The sequence below is a fragment of the Microcaecilia unicolor genome, chromosome 8 (assembly GCF_901765095.1).
Source record: "Microcaecilia unicolor chromosome 8, aMicUni1.1, whole genome shotgun sequence".
NCBI classification, from domain to species: domain Eukaryota; kingdom Metazoa; phylum Chordata; class Amphibia; order Gymnophiona; family Siphonopidae; genus Microcaecilia; species Microcaecilia unicolor.
Window position 1 is genome coordinate 243623091 of NC_044038.1, and position 19280 is coordinate 243642370.

General features: G+C 46.4%; 1 protein-coding gene across 1 annotated transcript in view; it reads left to right on the top strand.

The window, feature by feature from the left end:
• The first annotated feature begins 7592 nt into the window (after positions 1 to 7592).
• The window catches only part of SNTA1 (syntrophin alpha 1), a 111427-nt gene continuing 99739 nt past the window's right edge, over positions 7593 to 19280 (top strand). Inside the window, exon 1 of the mRNA XM_030212426.1 lies at positions 7593 to 7888. Within this exon, the coding sequence (XP_030068286.1) occupies positions 7624 to 7888 (265 nt within the window). The 5' untranslated portion in view covers positions 7593 to 7623. The remainder of the gene's footprint in view (positions 7889 to 19280) is intronic.

Here is a 19280-nt window from a genome sequence, read left to right on the forward strand (position 1 = left end):
GGCGTCTGTTTCCTGTGGTTAAATATAAAAGTATTCTAAGTAACAAAAAAAATTGAAATGCTTATAATTAAAGGTGCAGAAAAGACAACAATGTGTGCTTCACGCTCAGGTTTGCTAGGCACATGCACACGGGAGCTGTCTGAGATTACCGTAAAACTCTTCTGCGCAGTGGCATTCCTAAGCTGGCTGACACCCGGGGCGGATCACCGATGTGCCCCCTCCCCGGTGCAGCGTGGCCCCCCCCCCAAGGTGCAGTGCAACCCCCCACCCCCGGGTGCATTTTTATCTGCTGGGGAATGGGTACCGCATGCCTCTCGGCTCCGAGTCTGCTCATTCCCTGCTGCTCCCGGAACAGGAAGTAACCTGTTCCGCGCAGAGGGAGCAGCAGGAAGGGAACGAGCGGACTCGGCCAACAGGCGCACGGCACCCCCCCCAGTGGTGTGCACCCGGGGCGGACCGCCCCCCCCCTTGGTACACCACTGCTTCTGCTCATGAACCAAGCAATTTACATAAGTATTGCCACACTGGGACAGACCAAATGTCCATCAAGCCCAGCATCCAACAGTGGCCAATCCAGGTCACAAATACCTGGCAAGATTCCCCCTTTGCTTTCGCTTACCAGTGTGCATCTAATTTGAATATCACTTCCTTTGAGCATTGGCGAGCTAGGTTTCTGTGCTGCTGGCTTACCGCAGGAGTTCTGAGCATCGGCCTCTCAGTTTGAGCAAAGCATCAGCTCTTCTGCTTAGATCATTTACCTCTAACTCAGAAAATCCCATTTGTTTGCAGACTGAAGATTTTTCTGCCTGACCTCTGACAATCATAAGCTGTTTTGCTCCAGGCCTGACTGCGACACTTTTGTCTACTAAAAGCTTGGTAATTCCATCATAAGTGAAAGCGAATGAGAGCTGGGCTGCCAAAGCAGATGACATGCTGCAATGTGAATAGTTCAGTTCTCAGTCTGACTGTTCGTGGGGGTTTCTGAACTTCTCCAAAGGATTAAGCTGAGTGATGGGTTATGTTTGTTTTTTTTATTAAGTCAAACAGGCAAATTTATGTGCTGCAAAGTGGATTATAATTAACTGATTTAACTGTATTTCTACCGGACATGATGAAGGTCATTCACTGAAGTCACATGTAACTGCTGATCAGTTTATCTTGTTTGCTAAGGCCAAGATAACAAAGGCAGCACTGTGCTTATACCAGCAAAAGGATCCAACATAGACCACCACATCTTGGAGTGTGATAAGCAGGCTGGCTGATTTGTTTTCTTTTCTTTTGCCCCACAGCTTTCCCATTGCGCCTTTAGGCTTCCAGTTCAACTGCTGCTGGGGTGTCAAACTTCTTCAGAACTTTCTCTCCTCATTTGTAACCTTGGAATCCAGCATAAATGTGCTCTTCAGCCCGGCAAGCAATGACTGGGGCTGCCTTTCCATTTATTTATTAGGATTTATTTAACACCTTTTTGAAGTCACTCAAGGCAGTGTATATAGCAAGGATAAGTCAAACATAAGCAACAGAGAATTGCAGCAGTAAAAAAGTTCAGATAACAATATAAGCACATAAGCACCGCCATACTGAGAAAAGACCAAGGGTCCATCAAGCCCAGCATCCTGTCTCCGACAGCGGCCAATCCGGGCTTCAAGAACCTGGCAAAACAAAAATAATAATTTTTTAATAATGTTCAATGGACTTTTCCTTCAGGAATCTGTCCAAACCCCCCTTAAGCTCCGTAAGGCCAGCCGCTGCCACCACATTCTCCGGCAACGAGTTCCAGAGTCCAACTACACGCTGAGTAAAGAAAAACTTTCTCCTATTTGTTTTAAATCTACCATATTCTAGCTTCATCTTGTGTCCCCTGGTTCTATTGTTGTTTGAAAGTGCAAAACTTATAGTTTGGCATAGTATGTGCTACATTACAATGTCAACACCATACACAATAAAACACTTTAATAGACAGCATAGGTTGCAAGCAAAGAAAATTCCTCCAGACAGATAAGAGACAGTAACAGGAGTTAGAAAAGAAGGGACTAATTTATTTCACACGAAGTCAGAAAGGTGCTTGAATATTATCTCGGCTAAGGTACTACTACTACTACTTAGCATTTCTATAGCGCTGCCAGGGTTACGCAGCGCTGTACAAGTTAAAACATGGGGAAGGATAGTCCCTGCTCAAGAGCTTACAATCTAAAGGTAACAAACTATGTAGTCAGTGTAGGTATCATGAATGGGGAAGGTGGTTAGGCGCCAAAAGCAAGGGAGAAGAGATGGGCATTGAGTAAGGACTTGAAAATGGGCAGGGAGGGGCGCATGGCGTATGGGCTCTGGAAGTCTGTTCCAGGCATAAGGTGATGCGAGGCAGAAGGGGCGGAGTCTGGTAGGATAAGCAAAGTCCTGCTACAGTCTGTGTAGCCGGTGTCACTCAAAGGAGCCAACTTTTCAAAATTATTGGGGGTGCTAAGCCCAATGGAAATGACCCCTCCCTGAACACATACAAGGAATTTTTCTCAATATTGGGGGTGCTCAAGCACCCACAGAGTCGGCTCCAATGGTCACTGTCACTCCTTGTGTGTGTGATTAGAAAGTTAGTTACTTTTTCCATTAAAGGTTTGGGAGAAGAGCCAAGCTTTCCAGGCCAGCGCCTACTGTCATCATAGTAGCCCCACTTCTGACTGATCTGAAGGGCAGAGACCAGGACTGAGAATCAAAGTGGGGTCTTTTGCATGGGTCACCAGGCCAGCCCCACACATGAACAAAAACATGGTGTACAGCTATACACATCTGCCAAATGTTAGTTATTGATCAATTAGGGGTGCCCAGCTCAAACCTTTTCATGTTGTTTAGGGCCCTGGTTACTAAGGCGTGCTAGCATTTTTAGTGTGCGCTAAACAGTAGAGGCAGACATATATTCCTATGGGTGTATCTAGCATTAGCATGCACTCATTTTTAGAACGCTAGCAGGGCCCTTAGTTTCCCCCCAAATCTGATCTAGTGCTGATGAAATCAGAATAGGTGAAAAGTATACACTAAAGAGAGGTGTATGTGTAAGACAGTGCCGTAGCTATGGGGGGGCCATGGGGCCTGGGCCCCCTGGTTTGGATGGCAGGGGTCCCCAACCCCCGCCAGCTGAATGGTTTGTCCTGCGCTGGTCTTGCATTACCTGTCCTGTTCTGTTTTCAGTCACGTTAAGAGCAACTGAAAACAGGACAGGCAATGTAAGACCAGCGCAGGAGAAACCCTTCAGCTGATGGGGTTGGGGACCCCCTTCAAGTTGCCTTCGCAGCGGCAGTGGAGGAGCAGCAGCAGCGGGGGGCGGAAGTGGCGGTATCGGGGAGGCAGGCCAAATGTACCCCTCCCCACACACTTTGGGCTCTGGTCCCCCTCCCATCGAGGTCTGGCTACACCCCAGGTGTAAGAATATGTGTATTATTATTTTATTTATAGCATTTATATCCCGCTCTTTCCCGCTCGATAACAGGTTCAGGGCGGCTTACAAAGCATGGTACAAAGTATCACAGAGATAATACAAAGTATGGTACAAAGTATCACGGAGATAATCCAGTTATAGAGAGTAGGACAGTAGGAAGAGATGTGGGGGAGAGGATTGGAGTATGGGTAGTGTAAGTGGTGTGGATCAGGTTCGAGAATTAGGTTGGGTTGTTTGGGTATGCTTGTTTGAAGAGGTAAGTTTTCAGCAGCTTTCGAAAGGGTAGATGTTCATTTGTTGTTCGGATATGTCGAGGTATGCAAATCAGTGTACGGATCAGGCACCAAAATGTGGTAAAGCTAAATAATACAGCGTGCGTGTAAAACCAGGAGAATCATTTATGCGCCAAACAGAAGAAATAAAACAATGGAACCAGTTACACAATTATCCATTTTTTGTCCTTTGTTTACAATATTAGAATTAGACTCAAATCGGAAGTGAAAAAGAAAACGTGAATTCAACCACTGAGGGGGGGTGGGGTGGCGCTCCTTACACCCCCACCTTAGCCGAAGGAAAGAAAGAGTCAGTATCACAACTAATTGTGAACAGTGAATTAGTGAATTGTTACATGTGCAACTGAATTCATTCTATAACGCGCATGCAAATTAGAGAACAGCACGGGAACCCATCGGAATCCTGCAGGGAGCCCTTCCAGGGAGGTGGACACACGGGGTTCTCGTGAAAGCGTAGTGCCAGGGCAGCCTACCTATCCTTTCCATGTGTTTCTAAGCTAGTTTAGCAATTATAATAGCACTAAAAAAATGATTGCATAGGCCAGGGGTTGATAGCACTGAAATCCATATAAGCACTGAGAGGGGAAGTTATCAACAAGGGCTACTGTTAAGCTGGGTTATTTTACCACAAGTCAGGTTATTTTTGTACAGGGGATGGGCAGGGATGGAGGAAATTCCAGTGGGGAAGGGCGGGGGTGGGTAAAATTTCTGTCCCCGTGCAACTCTCCAATGCAAATTTGTACAGCAGTTGGAAATTTCAGCACACAAGTTTATCGAATTAGGGGGATAATGTACTTTGACTTGCAAATTCAATCAACCTTTAGATAAAGTGGTTTGGTAGCTGTGTTATTCCACTTTTAAGTAATAAAACAAAAGCAAGACAAGAAAATGCCTGGAACAGTCTTCCTGAATCCCTACGCCAAGCCCCCTCCCTACCCATCTTCAAATCCTTGCTTAAAGCCCACCTCTTCAATGCTGCATTCGGAACCTAACCTTTCGAACATATAGGTTGCCCCAATCTGTCTGACCTATATGATTAACTGTACATTTGTCTTTTTAGATTGTAAGCTATTATAGCAGGGACCGTCCTTCCATGTTAAATTGTACAGCGCTGCGTAACCCTAGTAGCGCTTTAGAAATGTTAAGTAGTAGTAGTAGTATTACATATAGCAGTGATTTAACCAGAGCTGAGATTGTGATGTCATAATGCCTCATTCCACCAATGCCTAAGAGCCAACCTCATCAGTGATGTCACAATGACTTGATTGTCCTATATTTGTCTCACTCTTATCTATTAAATTGTAAGCTCTTTGAGCAGGGACTGTCTCTCTTGGTTAAATTGTACAGCGCTGCGTAACCCTAGTAGCGCTCTAGAAATGTTAAGTAGTAGTAGTAGTATTACATATAGCAGTGATTTAACCAGAGCTGAGATTGTGATGTCATAATGCCTCATTCCACCAATGCCTAAGAGCCAACCTCATCAGTGATGTCACAATGGCTCGACTGTCCTATACTTGGCCCATTTCCCCCCTTAGTGTGAAGAGTTTCAGTCTCTGGTAACCAGAGCTGAGATTCTGATGTCATAATGCCTCATTCCACCAATGCCTAAGAGCCAACCTCGTCACAATGGCTCGACTGTCCTATACTTGGCCCATTTCCCCCCTTAGTGTGAAGAGTTTCAGTCTCTGGTATCCAGAGCTGAGATTGTGATGTCATAATGCCTCATTCCACCAATGCCTAAGAGCCAACCTCATCAGTGATGTCACAATGGCTTGATTGTCCTATATTTGTCTCACTCTTATCTATTAAATTGTAAGCTCTTGGAGCAGGGACTGTCTCTCTTTGTTAAATTGTACAACGCTGCGTAACCCTAGTAGCGCTCTAGAAATGTTAAGTAGTAGTAGTAAAATGTTAGTCCAATAAAAAAAAAGGCATTATCTTAATACATCTTTGATTAGCTTTTGAAGGCAATGCCTTCTTCAGATCAGATCAGAACTGAAAGTTAATAAAAAAAAAAAACCCTAATCCTGTACACGCTGCCAAAAACCGTGCACACAATTTAATTGAATAATAAGCTAATTAGTCCCAATAATTGCCTTTTTAATAAGGAATTATTGCCATTAATTCGTTTTAGTTGAAATGTACGTGCATAAATTCAGGCACAGGATCCACGCCTAAATTTTGCGTGCGATTTGAAAAAGGGGGTGTGGAAATGGGAGGGGCATGGGTGGAACGGAGGCATTCTTAAAATGAACGTGCTCTGGTATAATGGCAGCTCGTACATTTGCTCCACGTTTCAGCTGGCTGTGCATAAAATTAGTGCAAACAAAGCACAAAGGGCTTTTCACGAGCGGGACAAGAGTGCTTTATTGATGACCCGACACGGGCCGTGTTTCGGCATGAAGACACCTGCTTCAGGTGTCAAGTCCACCAACCAACACTGGAGGTCCTTTTACGAAGCTGTGGCAAAAGGGGGGCTGTTCTGGGGAAAGGGATGTGCAGGAGTAGAGGGTGAATCAGAGTGTGAAGGAGGGATGCAGGAGTGGAGGGAGAGTGCTGAAGGCAGGGCTACCGAGAGGAGAGAAGGGGGGGGGGGGGGGCGGGAATTCCCCAGGCCTCCAGGGGGGGCCGGCGCCGTGGTCTCTCTCTCCTGCTCCTGACAGGACCCGGGTGATCATCTCCCGATAGGGGCAGGAGAGACCCTGGAGGCTAGGGAGGACCTGGAGGAACAGACACAGAAGGCTGCTGTGTCTTCTTCACAGTCTGACGCATTGCCTTCCGCTCAGGATGCGCATGCGCGACCTGAGAGAAAAAGCAGCCGCAGGGGAAGGCCACGCGGCAGAAGGAAGAAGAGCAGCGCTGGAGGATGAACTCTTCTACTGGTGGGGCCTTGGGATCCCTGCCAGCCAAGGTACTTAACAGTTACGGTGGGCAGGTGGCAGCAGCAACGATCGGGGGAGGGGGTGCTGGGGTGATGACAGCAGTAGCGATGGAGAGGGTGGCAGTGATGATGATCCTGGGGAGGCCCAGTGGCAGCAACGATGACCCTGGGGGGCTCGGCAGCAGTGACGATGACCCTGGGGGGCTCCAGCAACAATCCTGGGAGGGTCCCGATAGCAGCGACAATGCTCCTGGGGGGAGCCCGGTGGCAGCGACAATGATCCTGGGGGGCTCGGCAGCAGCAACAATCCTTGGGGGGGGGGCCCCGGTGGCAGCAACAATGATCCTGGGGGGCTCAGCGGCTGCAACAATCCTGGGAGGGCCCCGGTAGCAGCGACAATGATCCTGGGGGGGCTCAGCGGCAACAATCCTGGGGAGGCCCAGTGGCAGCAACGATGACCCTGGGGGGCTCGGCAGCAGCAACAATCCTTGGGGGGGGGCCCCCGGTGGCAGCAACAATGATCCTGGGGGGCTCAGCGGCTGCAACAATCCTGGGAGGGCCCCGGTAGCAGCGACAATGATCCTGGGGGGGCTCAGCGGCAACAATCCTGGGGAGGCCCAGTGGCAGCAACGATGACCCTGGGGGGCTCGGCAGCAGCAACAATCCTTGGGGGGGGGCCCCCGGTGGCAGCAACAATGATCCTGGGGGGCTTGGTGGCAGCAACAATCCTGGGGGGCCCAGCGCGACCTTGCCCCGGGCCCAGCTCAGTCTCTTGGGGGCCCTGGCTGAAGGGAAAGGGATATGCAGGGTGTGAAGGAAGAGAGGGGAGAATGCAGGAGGAGTGGAGGGAGGCTCAGGTTGTGAAGAAGGGGAGAGGGTGAATCAGGGTTTGAGGGCGGAGAGAGCGGAGGGAGGATCAGCTTGTGAAGGAGGAGAAGGGGAGGGGGTGCGAGAGGGGGGAGGGGAGTCGCCGGAGAGAGCGCTCACTCGCTCGCTCGTTCGTCCCGGGGAATGCGCTGAAGATGGCGGCGGGGGCGAGGGCTGCGAGGAGCGGGTTGCTGGAGCTGCGGTGCCCGGGGGAGCGCTGGAGCCGGGTCCTGCTGCTGCTGGGCGAGGAGAGCCTGAGCGTCAGCCCTGAGGAGGGGGGCGGCGGCGGGGAGAAGCCCGGGGAGCGGCTGCTGAACGGCGGAGAACCGGCTGCTCAGGTCCCGGACTCGCTGGCCAACGTGAGGCGGACGGTTCGGGTGGTCAAGCAGGACGTGGGGGGCCTCGGCATCAGCATCAAAGGTAAAGAGGGAGGGGGGGCTGCGATCGGGATCACAAAGTTCCTGGCTTCGGCCCGTTTCGGTTTTGCTTCTGAAATCTGCAGCCGAATAACTGCAAACTGCAGTAAAGTGATCCCAGGAGGGAGAGGGAGGGGGAGCCCAAAAATAGCCCATCCTGGCCGATGGCCGCAGAAAACTTTCACTGCTGAAGCCCCAGTGCCCTTCACTGGCATCAGGGCCACATCAAGGGCCGGGGGGGGGGGGGGGGGGTCGCTGGACCGGACCGGACCTTCGTTGCTGTCAGCAGTGGCCACAAATGAAAGTTGAAAGGGAAAGTTTGGTGGAGGCGGATCCCAGACAGACTGGCCTCAGGTCAGCTACTATTTACAACCTTGCCCAGTCCGTTACTTTGCTTTTAGCAAACTTTAGCCGCGCATTTGCTTATTTTTAACAGGAAAAGTAAAAAACCGATCTGCGCCTAAAAATCCAACAGCTGCATCTTCACGTCCCAAATGTAATTTGAGCACCTGTTCTCTATTGAGTCCTCCTAGTGCCCCCCTCCCCCTCCCCAAACACCTGAGGTTGATGTGCTTAATCGTGACAACCTGTGAGAAGCAGCTGAGCATTTTGGTGGCCCAACTGGCTGGTGCTGACCAGGTGGGGTAAATTATGGCTCATTCTTTCTCTGCCCCTAATAGGCTAACAATCTAATTTTTTTGAACCTAGGGCAATGGAAGCTTAAGGGGCTGGTTTACAGGCGGTCATTCCGATTTTGGCGCATGCCGAATCCTGCTGTAGAAAAGAATTTTCTATTTCTACTGTAGGTGGGCGTTCCAGGCGTAATGCCCACATTGGTGCGTGCTGCATGGTTACCGCATGGGTAGTAGGTGAGGCCTTACCATGCGGTCAGTGGGTGGCGGTGAGGGCTCAGGCCTTAAATAGGCATGCACTAGTTTTAATATTAGCCCAGGCCCATCAAAAATAGGCTTTTTCCCCAGCCGCAGTAACGCCTAAAAGACATGTTCACGCTATTGCAGGCCACTTTTTACCGTGGCTTCGTAAAAGGACCCTTAAGGGACCTGCCTAAGGTCACAAGGAGCCACAGTGCACTAAAGCTGCCAAGTGACATGAAGGTGTTTAGTCTCCTTTGCTTTCAAATCACTTTTTAAACTTTGTCACCCTGTTTAAAACCACAGATAACCTTAACCCAAACTTTCCCACTGGCTGGAAATTCTACTGGCGCAGAAGTTGCAGGACTTAAAACTTTTGCTTAAACTCTTGAAAGTTATACGTCATTTCCTCTGGAAGCAGTCAGCAGACTTGAAGGGGACAATACAATCTGCTATTAACTTTGCTACCTGGGACTAATTCCCACTTCCCATCACTCCCCCCTTAAACATTTTTTATCCCCTCCCCCAATTCCACGGCACCACTATTTCAGCTAGAGCGGTACCAGTGGCATGGACCTCCACGCCTAACTGCACCTGACCCACCGACCTGCCGGCTCATAGAGCATTCATCTCCCAATGAGTTGCCGTCCGTAGCTCGGTTACCCGCTCGCTGTGACATCCCAGCCAACAGAACCTCTACCCCAAGCAAGCACCCCCAGTCTCCAACCCCATGACACTCCAGGGTGGGTGGGTAAAATGCCTCCGTGCCTCCCTTGCCCTCTCATTCCTCCCTGTAGCTATCCAATGGGGTCTTGGAGCCTCGGCAGGAAAGTCTGCATATACATGAACTGACCAATTCCCCCTCCTCCACCCCTGGTGTCTGCCTGGTCCCTTCCCTGACCCAGCGACGCCATGAAGGCTGCCGGTGTGGGAAGCCTAGTCTAAGTTACACTCGCTCCTGCGAGACTGAGGCTCTTGGGCTCACATATCTAAATAGGTTTGTAAAAGCAGAGATGCCAAGGTACCCAGTTCCAGGCTGCAGATTTTGGGCCAGACCTGGTTTTGAACTTCCATTCCAAAGCAGTGTGGGATTTGTAGTGCCTGATCCTGGTCTATTGAAATTAGCACTGCAAGTTCCATAATGCACCATGATGGGGTGGTTAGAAATCCAGGATTTGCCCAGAAATGTCCATTTTTTTTGGAACTGGGTAACTTGGCATCTCTGGAAAAGGTGATTCTAGCAGAAGAGGAAATGTCTGAACTGCTCTTTTCCTTCATGCTAGCTTTGTAGGTTTTCAGGATATCCACAATGAATATGCATGAGAGAGATTTGCATGAACTGCTTCCTTGGTATGCAAATCTGTCTCGTGCATATTCATTGTGGATATCCTGAAAACCCGGGACTGACTTGGGAAACTTTCTGTAGAGAACACCTCAGCCTGAGCTGTACTTATGTTTGTGCAGCGCTGCGTATGCCTTGTAGCGCTATAGAAATGCTAAATAGTAGTAGTAGTAGTACTTAGCACGGGTGATTTGCAGGCATGGAAAGGATTGTGGTTGCAGCTGTCTCTTGTTTTCACAAGTAGGGTCTTTTGCTATCACTGCAATTCTAAAGCTGTGTTCGTCTCTGTATTACGTTTAAAATGAATGTGGATTTCTTTGAAAGATGTTTTTGGTGGAGGTAAAGTCTCCAAATCAGTTAGTTTTGGTCATATCGTGACTGTAATAAACCTCACTCCTAAGCCAGGGCATGTGGATTTGATTTCAAAGGTTCAAATTTCCTGCTTGTTCTTGCTGCAGTACTTTCATTGTGCCAAAGAGCTTCCTTCTGGAGTTATAAAATACATCGTGTGTAGGAAACTTATCCAGATGAGCTTTCAAATTCCTTTTAATCAGGTCTTTGGCACCCAAAATGAGGGGAAATATTTCTTGAGGATCTTCTTCTCTTTCTCTGCTTGATCAGCAAAATAATCTCCTGTTATCGAGGTTGTTCTGGTTTCTGCGATGAGGAGGAGCAGTCCTAGGGTTGCGAGTTCAGGATGCTCTGTTTTTGGTTTATGGCTTAGATGGAGAATCTGTATGACATGGGGGGGGGGGGGGGGAGGGATTAAAGCTGTTAAAAAGCAGCTCTGGACATTTCTTCATATCAGCTTGAAGCTCAAAAGAGACATTTGTTCTTTGGAAAAAAAAAAGTTCATTTGATTATCAAGAGCAAGACCAGCTAAGAGGAAAAGTGCTGAACTGGAACGTTCTGGTCCCTGCTCTGTCTTCCTTGGTGTTAAACTGTACGAGTTGCTTCTCTTTGGCTGAGATCACATGGAAGGTGTGAGTCATGCACTGAGGACACTCTCTTGGCTGTTTGTCAGAAATTGAGACTCTGTGTGATATGGAGGGTTTATACTGTGCTGACCCAGGACGGGACACAGTAACTTTCTGAGTATTATCAAGGAGGCGGGTTATACCATCGATTAAAAAGCAAGTACATAAGTATTGCCATACTGGGACAGACCGAAGGTCCATCAAACCCAGCATACTGTTTCCAACAGTGGCCAATCCAGGTCACAAGTATCTGGCAAGATCCCAAATAGTAGAAACATGCCCTGTAGAATCCCAAAGAGTAGCAAGATTCTAGAATTCTGAAGAATAACAAGATTCCACACAGAATTTCAAAGTGTAGCAACATTTCATATAGAACCCCAAAGAGTAGGAAGATTCCATTCAGAATCCCAAGTACATAAGTATTGCCACACTGGGACAGACCGAAGGTCCATCAAACCCAGCATACTGTTTCCAACAGTGGCCAATCCAGGTCACAAGTATCTGGCAAGATCCCAAATAGTAGAAACATGCCCTGTAGAATCCCAAAGAGTAGCAAGATTCTAGAATTCTGAAGAATAACAAGATTACACATAGAATTTCAAAGTGTAGCAACATTCCATGTAGAACCCAAAGAGTAGCAAGATTCTAGAATTCTGAAGAATAACAAGATTCCACATAGAATTTCAAAGTGTAGCAACATTCCATGTAGAACCCAAAGAGTAGCAAGATTCTAGAATTCTGAAGAATAACAAGATTCCACACAGAATTTCAAAGTGTAGCAACATTTCATATAGAACCCCAAAGAGTAGGAAGATTCCATTCAGAATCCCAAGTACATAAGTATTGCCACACTGGGACAGACCAAAGGTCCATCAAACCCAGCATACTGTTTCCAACAGTGGCCAATCCAGGTCACAAGTATCTGGCAAGATCCCAAATAGTAGAAACATGCCCTGTAGAATCCCAAAGAGTAGCAAGATTCTAGAATTCTGAAGAATAACAAGATTCCACACAGAATTTCAAAGTGTAGCAACATTTCATATAGAACCCCAAAGAGTAGGAAGATTCCATTCAGAATCCCAAGTACATAAGTATTGCCACACTGGGACAGACCGAAGGTCCATCAAACCCAGCATACTGTTTCCAACAGTGGCCAATCCAGGTCACAAGTATCTGGCAAGATCCCAAATAGTAGAAACATGCCCTGTAGAATCCCAAAGAGTAGCAAGATTCTAGAATTCTGAAGAATAACAAGATTACACATAGAATTTCAAAGTGTAGCAACATTCCATGTAGAACCCAAAGAGTAGCAAGATTCTAGAATTCTGAAGAATAACAAGATTCCACACAGAATTTCAAAGTGTAGCAACATTTCATATAGAACCCCAAAGAGTAGGAAGATTCCATTCAGAATCCCAAGTACATAAGTATTGCCACACTGGGACAGACCAAAGGTCCATCAAACCCAGCATACTGTTTCCAACAGTGGCCAATCCAGGTCACAAGTATCTGGCAAGATCCCAAATAGTAGAAACATGCCCTGTAGAATCCCAAAGAGTAGCAAGATTCTAGAATTCTGAAGAATAACAAGATTCCACACAGAATTTCAAAGTGTAGCAACATTTCATATAGAACCCCAAAGAGTAGGAAGATTCCATTCAGAATCCCAAGTACATAAGTATTGCCACACTGGGACAGACCGAAGGTCCATCAAACCCAGCATACTGTTTCCAACAGTGGCCAATCCAGGTCACAAGTATCTGGCAAGATCCCAAATAGTAGAAACATGCCCTGTAGAATCCCAAAGAGTAGCAAGATTCTAGAATTCTGAAGAATAACAAGATTACACATAGAATTTCAAAGTGTAGCAACATTCCATGTAGAACCCAAAGAGTAGCAAGATTCTAGAATTCTGAAGAATAACAAGATTCCACACAGAATTTCAAAGTGTAGCAACATTTCATATAGAACCCCAAAGAGTAGGAAGATTCCATTCAGAATCCCAAGTACATAAGTATTGCCACACTGGGACAGACCAAAGGTCCATCAAACCCAGCATACTGTTTCCAACAGTGGCCAATCCAGGTCACAAGTATCTGGCAAGATCCCAAATAGTAGAAACATGCCCTGTAGAATCCCAAAGAGTAGCAAGATTCTAGAATTCTGAAGAATAACAAGATTACACATAGAATTTCAAAGTGTAGCAACATTCCATGCAGAACCCAAAGAGTAGCAAGATTCTAGAATTCTGAAGAATAACAAGATTCCATGCAGAATTTCAAAGTGTAGCAACATTCCATATAGAACCCCAAAAAGTAGCAAGATTCCATTCAGAATTCCAAGTACATAAGTGTTCCCACACTGGGACAGACCAAAGGTCCATCAAGCCCAGCATCCTGTTTCCAACAGTGGCCAATCCAGGTCACAAGTATCTGGCAAGATCCCAAATAGTAGAAACATGCCCTGTAGAATCCCAAAGAGTAGCAAGATTCTAGAATTCTGAAGAATAACAAGATTACACATAGAATTTCAAAGTGTAGCAACATTCCATGCAGAATTCTGAAGAATAACAAGATTACACATAGAATTTCAAAGTGTAGCAACATTCCATGCAGAACCCAAAGAGTAGCAAGATTCTAGAATTCTGAAGAATAACAAGATTCCATGCAGAATTTCAAAGTGTAGCAACATTCCATATAGAACCCCAAAAAGTAGGAAGATTCCATTCAGAATCCCAAGTACATAAGTGTTCCCACACTGGGACAGACCAAAGGTCCATCAAGCCCAGCATCCTGTTTCCAACAGTGGCCAATCCAGGTCACAAGTACCTGGCAGAAACCCAAAGAGTAGCAACATTCCATGTAGAACCGCAAAGAGTAGCAAGATTCTAGAATTCTGAAGAATAACAAGATTACACATAGAATTTCAAAGTGTAGCAACATTCCATGCAGAACCCAAAAGATTCTAGAATTCTGAAGAATAACAAGATTACACATAGAATTTCAAAGTGTAGCAACATTCCATGCAGAACCCAAAGAGTAGCAAGATTCTAGAATTCTGAAGAATAACAAGATTCCATGCAGAATTTCAAAGTGTAGCAACATTCCATATAGAACCCCAAAAAGTAGCAAGATTCCATTCAGAATTCCAAGTACATAAGTGTTCCCACACTGGGACAGACCAAAGGTCCATCAAGCCCAGCATCCTGTTTCCAACAGTGGCCAATCCAGGTCACAAGTACCTGGCAGAAACCCAAAGAGTAGCAACATTCCATGTAGAACCGCAAAGAGTAGCAAGATTCTAGAATTCTGAAGAATAACAAGATTCCACACAGAATTTCAAAGAGTAGCAACATTCCATTCAGAATCCCAAGTACATAAGTGTTGCCATACCGGGACAGACCAAAGGTCCATCAAGCCCAGCATCCTGTTTCCAACATTGGTGCATCAGTGTCTCATTGGCTATTCCTTTCTTACCAAGTCTCTGAGATGCCTATTCTATCTATCTCTTCATTCAGTGCTATATACTCAAACTCTCCCATCTTATTTTTTTAGGCTTCCAGCATTTGTATTCAGACATTTCAAAATATATTTTTTTGTTTGTATCTAACAGGCTTAGAAATAATTTGGAATCTATAATCTCGGTATGCTCTTCCCTTAATGGCACCTAGCTTTATTGCATCTTGATGTTCTAGCTTCCTTTCCAAGATACCTCACGCCGAACCATGTGTTCCTGAGCGATTGTTGGTTTTCTCCCAGGGACTACTTTAAAAGCTGCCCTATCTCCTTTTTTAACGTTAGCATCAGCAGCCTGGTCCCACTCTGGTTAAGGTGAAGCCCATCTTCTCTCCCCTTCCCTAGAATGTTGCCCAGTACCTAACAAATCGAAATCTCTCTGCCCTGTACCATCACCATATCCATGCATTGAGATTCTGGAGCTCTGCCAGCCTTTTGGGCCCTCTGTGTGACATAAGGAATATTTCTGAAAATGCTACCCTGGATGTTCTAAGAGCTTAAATTCCAGAACCTCTGTCCCACACTTTCCTATGTGGCTGGTTCCCACATGTACCAAGACAGTTGGCTCCTCCTTAGCGTTGCCTGAAACCTTATATAGGTGACACCAGCTTTGCAGCAGACCAAACTAGGGACTGAGCAGTTCTCATGTCCACCAGCCACTCAGCTATCTACATGTCTTATGATTGAAGCTCCAGCTAAAATGGCCATCCTAACCCTTCCTACCCAGGCAGAAGCCCTTGGAGACGCATCCTCAGTGTGAGAGGGTATTGAAAGCTCTGGAACTGTTTGCTGGAGGATGTGGTAACAACAGTTAGTGTATCTGGGTTTAAAAAAAATTTTGTACAAATTCCTGGAGGAAAAGTCCATAGTCTGCTATTGAGACAGACATGGGAAGCAACTGCTTGCACTGTAGTATGGAGTGTTGCCCCGATTTGGGTTTCTGCCAGGTACCTGTGACCTAGCTTGGCCTCTGTTTGGAAAACAGGATACTGGGCTAGATGGACAACTGGTCTTCTGACCCAGTATGGCTACTCATGTTCTTCCTCTAAGCCAGCACAGAGGCTACTATGTCCCTGAAGATCATCTCTCTATACCTCTCTACCTCAGCTCCCCCAAATCTGCTATTCTAGCCTCTAGAGATCAGATTCATCCTCTGAGATCCAGGAGCTGTTTGCACCATGTGCATACATATGACCTTTCACCAACTGGGAGGTAATCATACATGTGGCATTCCAAAGACTAGACAGCACCTGTCTTGTTGCTGGACCGCTGTCTTCATCTTAGCAGTGATAAGTAGCTATTTAAAGTTGCTAAGGGAGGAGGATACCTAAACTGATATAAAGGGCCTTAAGATTATTTGGCATGTTTAATGCTTTTATTTTGTGTTTGCTTCTCATTGAACTGAAAAATATTTTGTTGTTTTAGGGTAAAGCACTTGCTAATGAAAATAGCCCAGTGGTGACAGATTTCCCTCTTCCACTCTTAATTGGAATAATTGATTATACAATTTAAGAGATGTGCCTGGAGTGGGTGGGAAAGAAGACTAAATTTTAGGTGAACAGCAAAAAACAATTTTAGGAGGAGAAGTTAGGATGCTGTGTTAGGGCCTTAAGCCCCATTTATTTGCCCCTTAAAGTCACTTAAAGGGCCCTAACACAGCTTGTCTTGCCCTACTGTGGTGATAGTTAGGTCACCACGAGGGGCATAATCGAAAGGGACGCCCACGTCTTGCTGAGAATGTCCTCGCAAAACGTCCCGATGGAGGGGCGGGGAAACCCGTATTATCGAAACAAGATGGACGTCCATCTTTCGTTTTGATAATACGGTCGGGGACGCCCAAATCCTGAAATTTAGGTCATCCTTGGAGATGGTCGTTTCTGATTTTCGGCGATAATGGAAACCAAGGACGCCCATCTCAGAAACGACCAAATGCAAGCCATTTTGGTCGTGGGAGGAGCCAGCATTCGTAGTGCACTGGTCCCCCTGACATGCCAGGACACCAACCGGGCACCCTAGGGGGCACTGCAGTGGACTTCAGAAATTTCTCCCAGGTACATAGTTCCCTTACCTTGTGTGCTGAGCCCTCCAAATCCCCCCCAAAATCCACTCCCCACAACTGCACACCACTACCATAGCCCTTACGGATGAAGGGAGCCAACTAGATGTGGGTACAGTGGGTTTCTGGTGGGTTTTGAAGGGCTCGCTGTTTCCTCCACAAACGTAACTGGTAGGGGGGTATGGGCCTGGGTCCACCTGCCTGAAGTGCACTGCACCCACTAAAACTGCTCCAGAGACCTACATACTGTTGTGATGGACCTGAGTATGACATTTGAGGCTGGCACAAAATATTTTGAAAGATTTTTTTTTTGAGGGTGGGAGGGGGTTAGTGACCACTTGGGAAGTAAGAGGAGGTCATCCCCGATTCTCTCTGGTGGTCATCTGGTCAGTTCGGGCACCTTTTTGTGCCTTGGTTGTAAGAAAAACAGGACCAGGTAAAGTCGTCCAAATGTTCGTCAGGGATGCCCTTTTTTTTTCCATTATGGGTCGAGGACGCCCATGTGTTAGGCACACCCAAGTCCCGCCTTCGCTACACCTCTGACACGCCCCCGTGAACTTTGGTCGTCCCCACGACGGAAAGCGGTTGGGGACGCCCAAAATCGGCTTTCTATTATGCCGATTTGGGTGACCCTGTGAGAAGGACGCCCATCTTCCAATTTGTGTTGAAAGATGGGTGTCCTTCTCTTTCAAAAATGAGCCTGCCCAGTAATGAGCATAAAGTGACAGTAAAATAACCCCAGCCAAAAGATGTAATCTTCTAGCCTTTACTCCCCAGTCTGCATTCTGCAGCTTTCCCTTATCTCAGCAGACTGAGTCAACGCCACCCCTCAGTCCCAGTTCTTTCCTTCCCAGCCCTAACCTCAGCCCCATCCACCCTACAGCTGTTGTTACAGAACAGAAAAGGGAAGCTCCTTTCAGCGACTCCAAGACAAACAAAACTGGGACTTTGAGCTGTTGGCTGACAACCTAGTTGTGTTGTTGTTGTTGTTGTTGGTTGATGTTGGATTCATATTGTGGGGGGAGCATGACAGATGGAAACTGGATTTTATTACCTCATTTCCTGCTCTCCCTTCCTTTGTGTGTGGTACTGTGGTCTCTAGTGAGGACCGGTTCAGAATCCTATCTCCCCCCCCCCCCCCCTCACAAATTTGCCAAAACGTATTGGTAGTTCTTCCTGCTTATTTACATCTTTCATGGACGTAAAAGAATGAAAAAAAAAGGATGAAAATTATTCATGGTACTAGTCAGGATGTAAAAGACGTTTGCTTGTAGTTCTGTTCTTGAAAGGAGTTTGCTGGTGGGCAGAGAAGTTGTCTATGGTTACAGGGCAGACTTTTTTTTTTAATAATAATTATCTGGAAACCATATAAGGCATTGGTTTTCTTTCTCCAGTGATTCTCCAGAAACCACTTGGCAGTCAGCAGGTAATGGTTTTTCTCTAGGATGACAGGTTACAGAGAATGTAGACAGAGCATTTAACTCTGATCCCAGGACTTAGGTCAGGTTAGTTTGTAGAGAGGTGTTAGAATGGTGTCCTTTTGTTGCCTGTATGTTGAAGGAAGCTGTTATCTGTGCGAAACTGTGCAACACGGTGGAAGGTAACAGGTGCACTGCAATTCACCTCTTCTGAGCTTTGTTCCGTTCTGAGAACTAGAAAGTGCTTACAGTTTTTCTGATTTCTTGTATATACTTTTGCTCCCAAAATAGTGATGCTGCTGGGTATGCTGACTTCTATCAGAACTTGAAAGGTCTCTAATCAGAACCTCCTGCAGACTTCACACTGGTACATGAATACAGCATGGACAGCTGAAGCGCACTGTGAAATTGAGGTGTAAAAATATACAAAATAGAAGTTTATTTTCAAAGAAAGAGGAGGACTGGCAATGGACAGGGGAAGTAAGGAGGGGGTATAAATGAACGAAAAAAATGGACCAGGTGTTTTGAGTGGTGTTAAATTCTAACATGTGGCTTATCACAAAACTTGCTAGAAGTTACCTGTTGTTACGTGCCGTTTTTGTTCCATCTGTTTTTTATGGTTCACTCTTTTTCATGACAATAAAAAAGAGCACCGGTCTTGAAATCCAGAGGTGGCTGGTTCAAATCCCACTGCTGCTCCTTGTGATCTTGGGCAAGTCACTTAACCCTCCATTGCCTCAGGTACAAACTTAGATTGTGAGCCCTCCTGGGACAGGGAAATACCCAGAGTACCTGAATGTAACTCACCTACAGCTACTACTGAAAAAGGTGTGAGCAAAATCTAAATAAATATATGGACTGTTGCTACTATTGAAGATTCTACATGGAATGTTGGCACTATCTGAGATTCTGTTGCTACTATTTGAGATTCTAGATGGACTGTTGCTAGTGGAGGAGTGGCCTAGTGGTTAGAGCACCGGTCTTGAAATCCAGAGGTGGCTGGTTCAAATCCCACCGCTGTTCCTTGTGATCTTGGGCAAGTCACTTAACCCTCCATTGCCTCAGGTACAAACTTAGATTGTGAGCCCTCCTGGGACAGAGAAATATCCAGAGTACCTGAATGTAACTCACCTGAGCAAAATCTAAATAAATAATAATAAACATTTTTAGTTTATTGCCTCTACTTGTCTGGACTGACTAAGAATTCTGGTGGTTT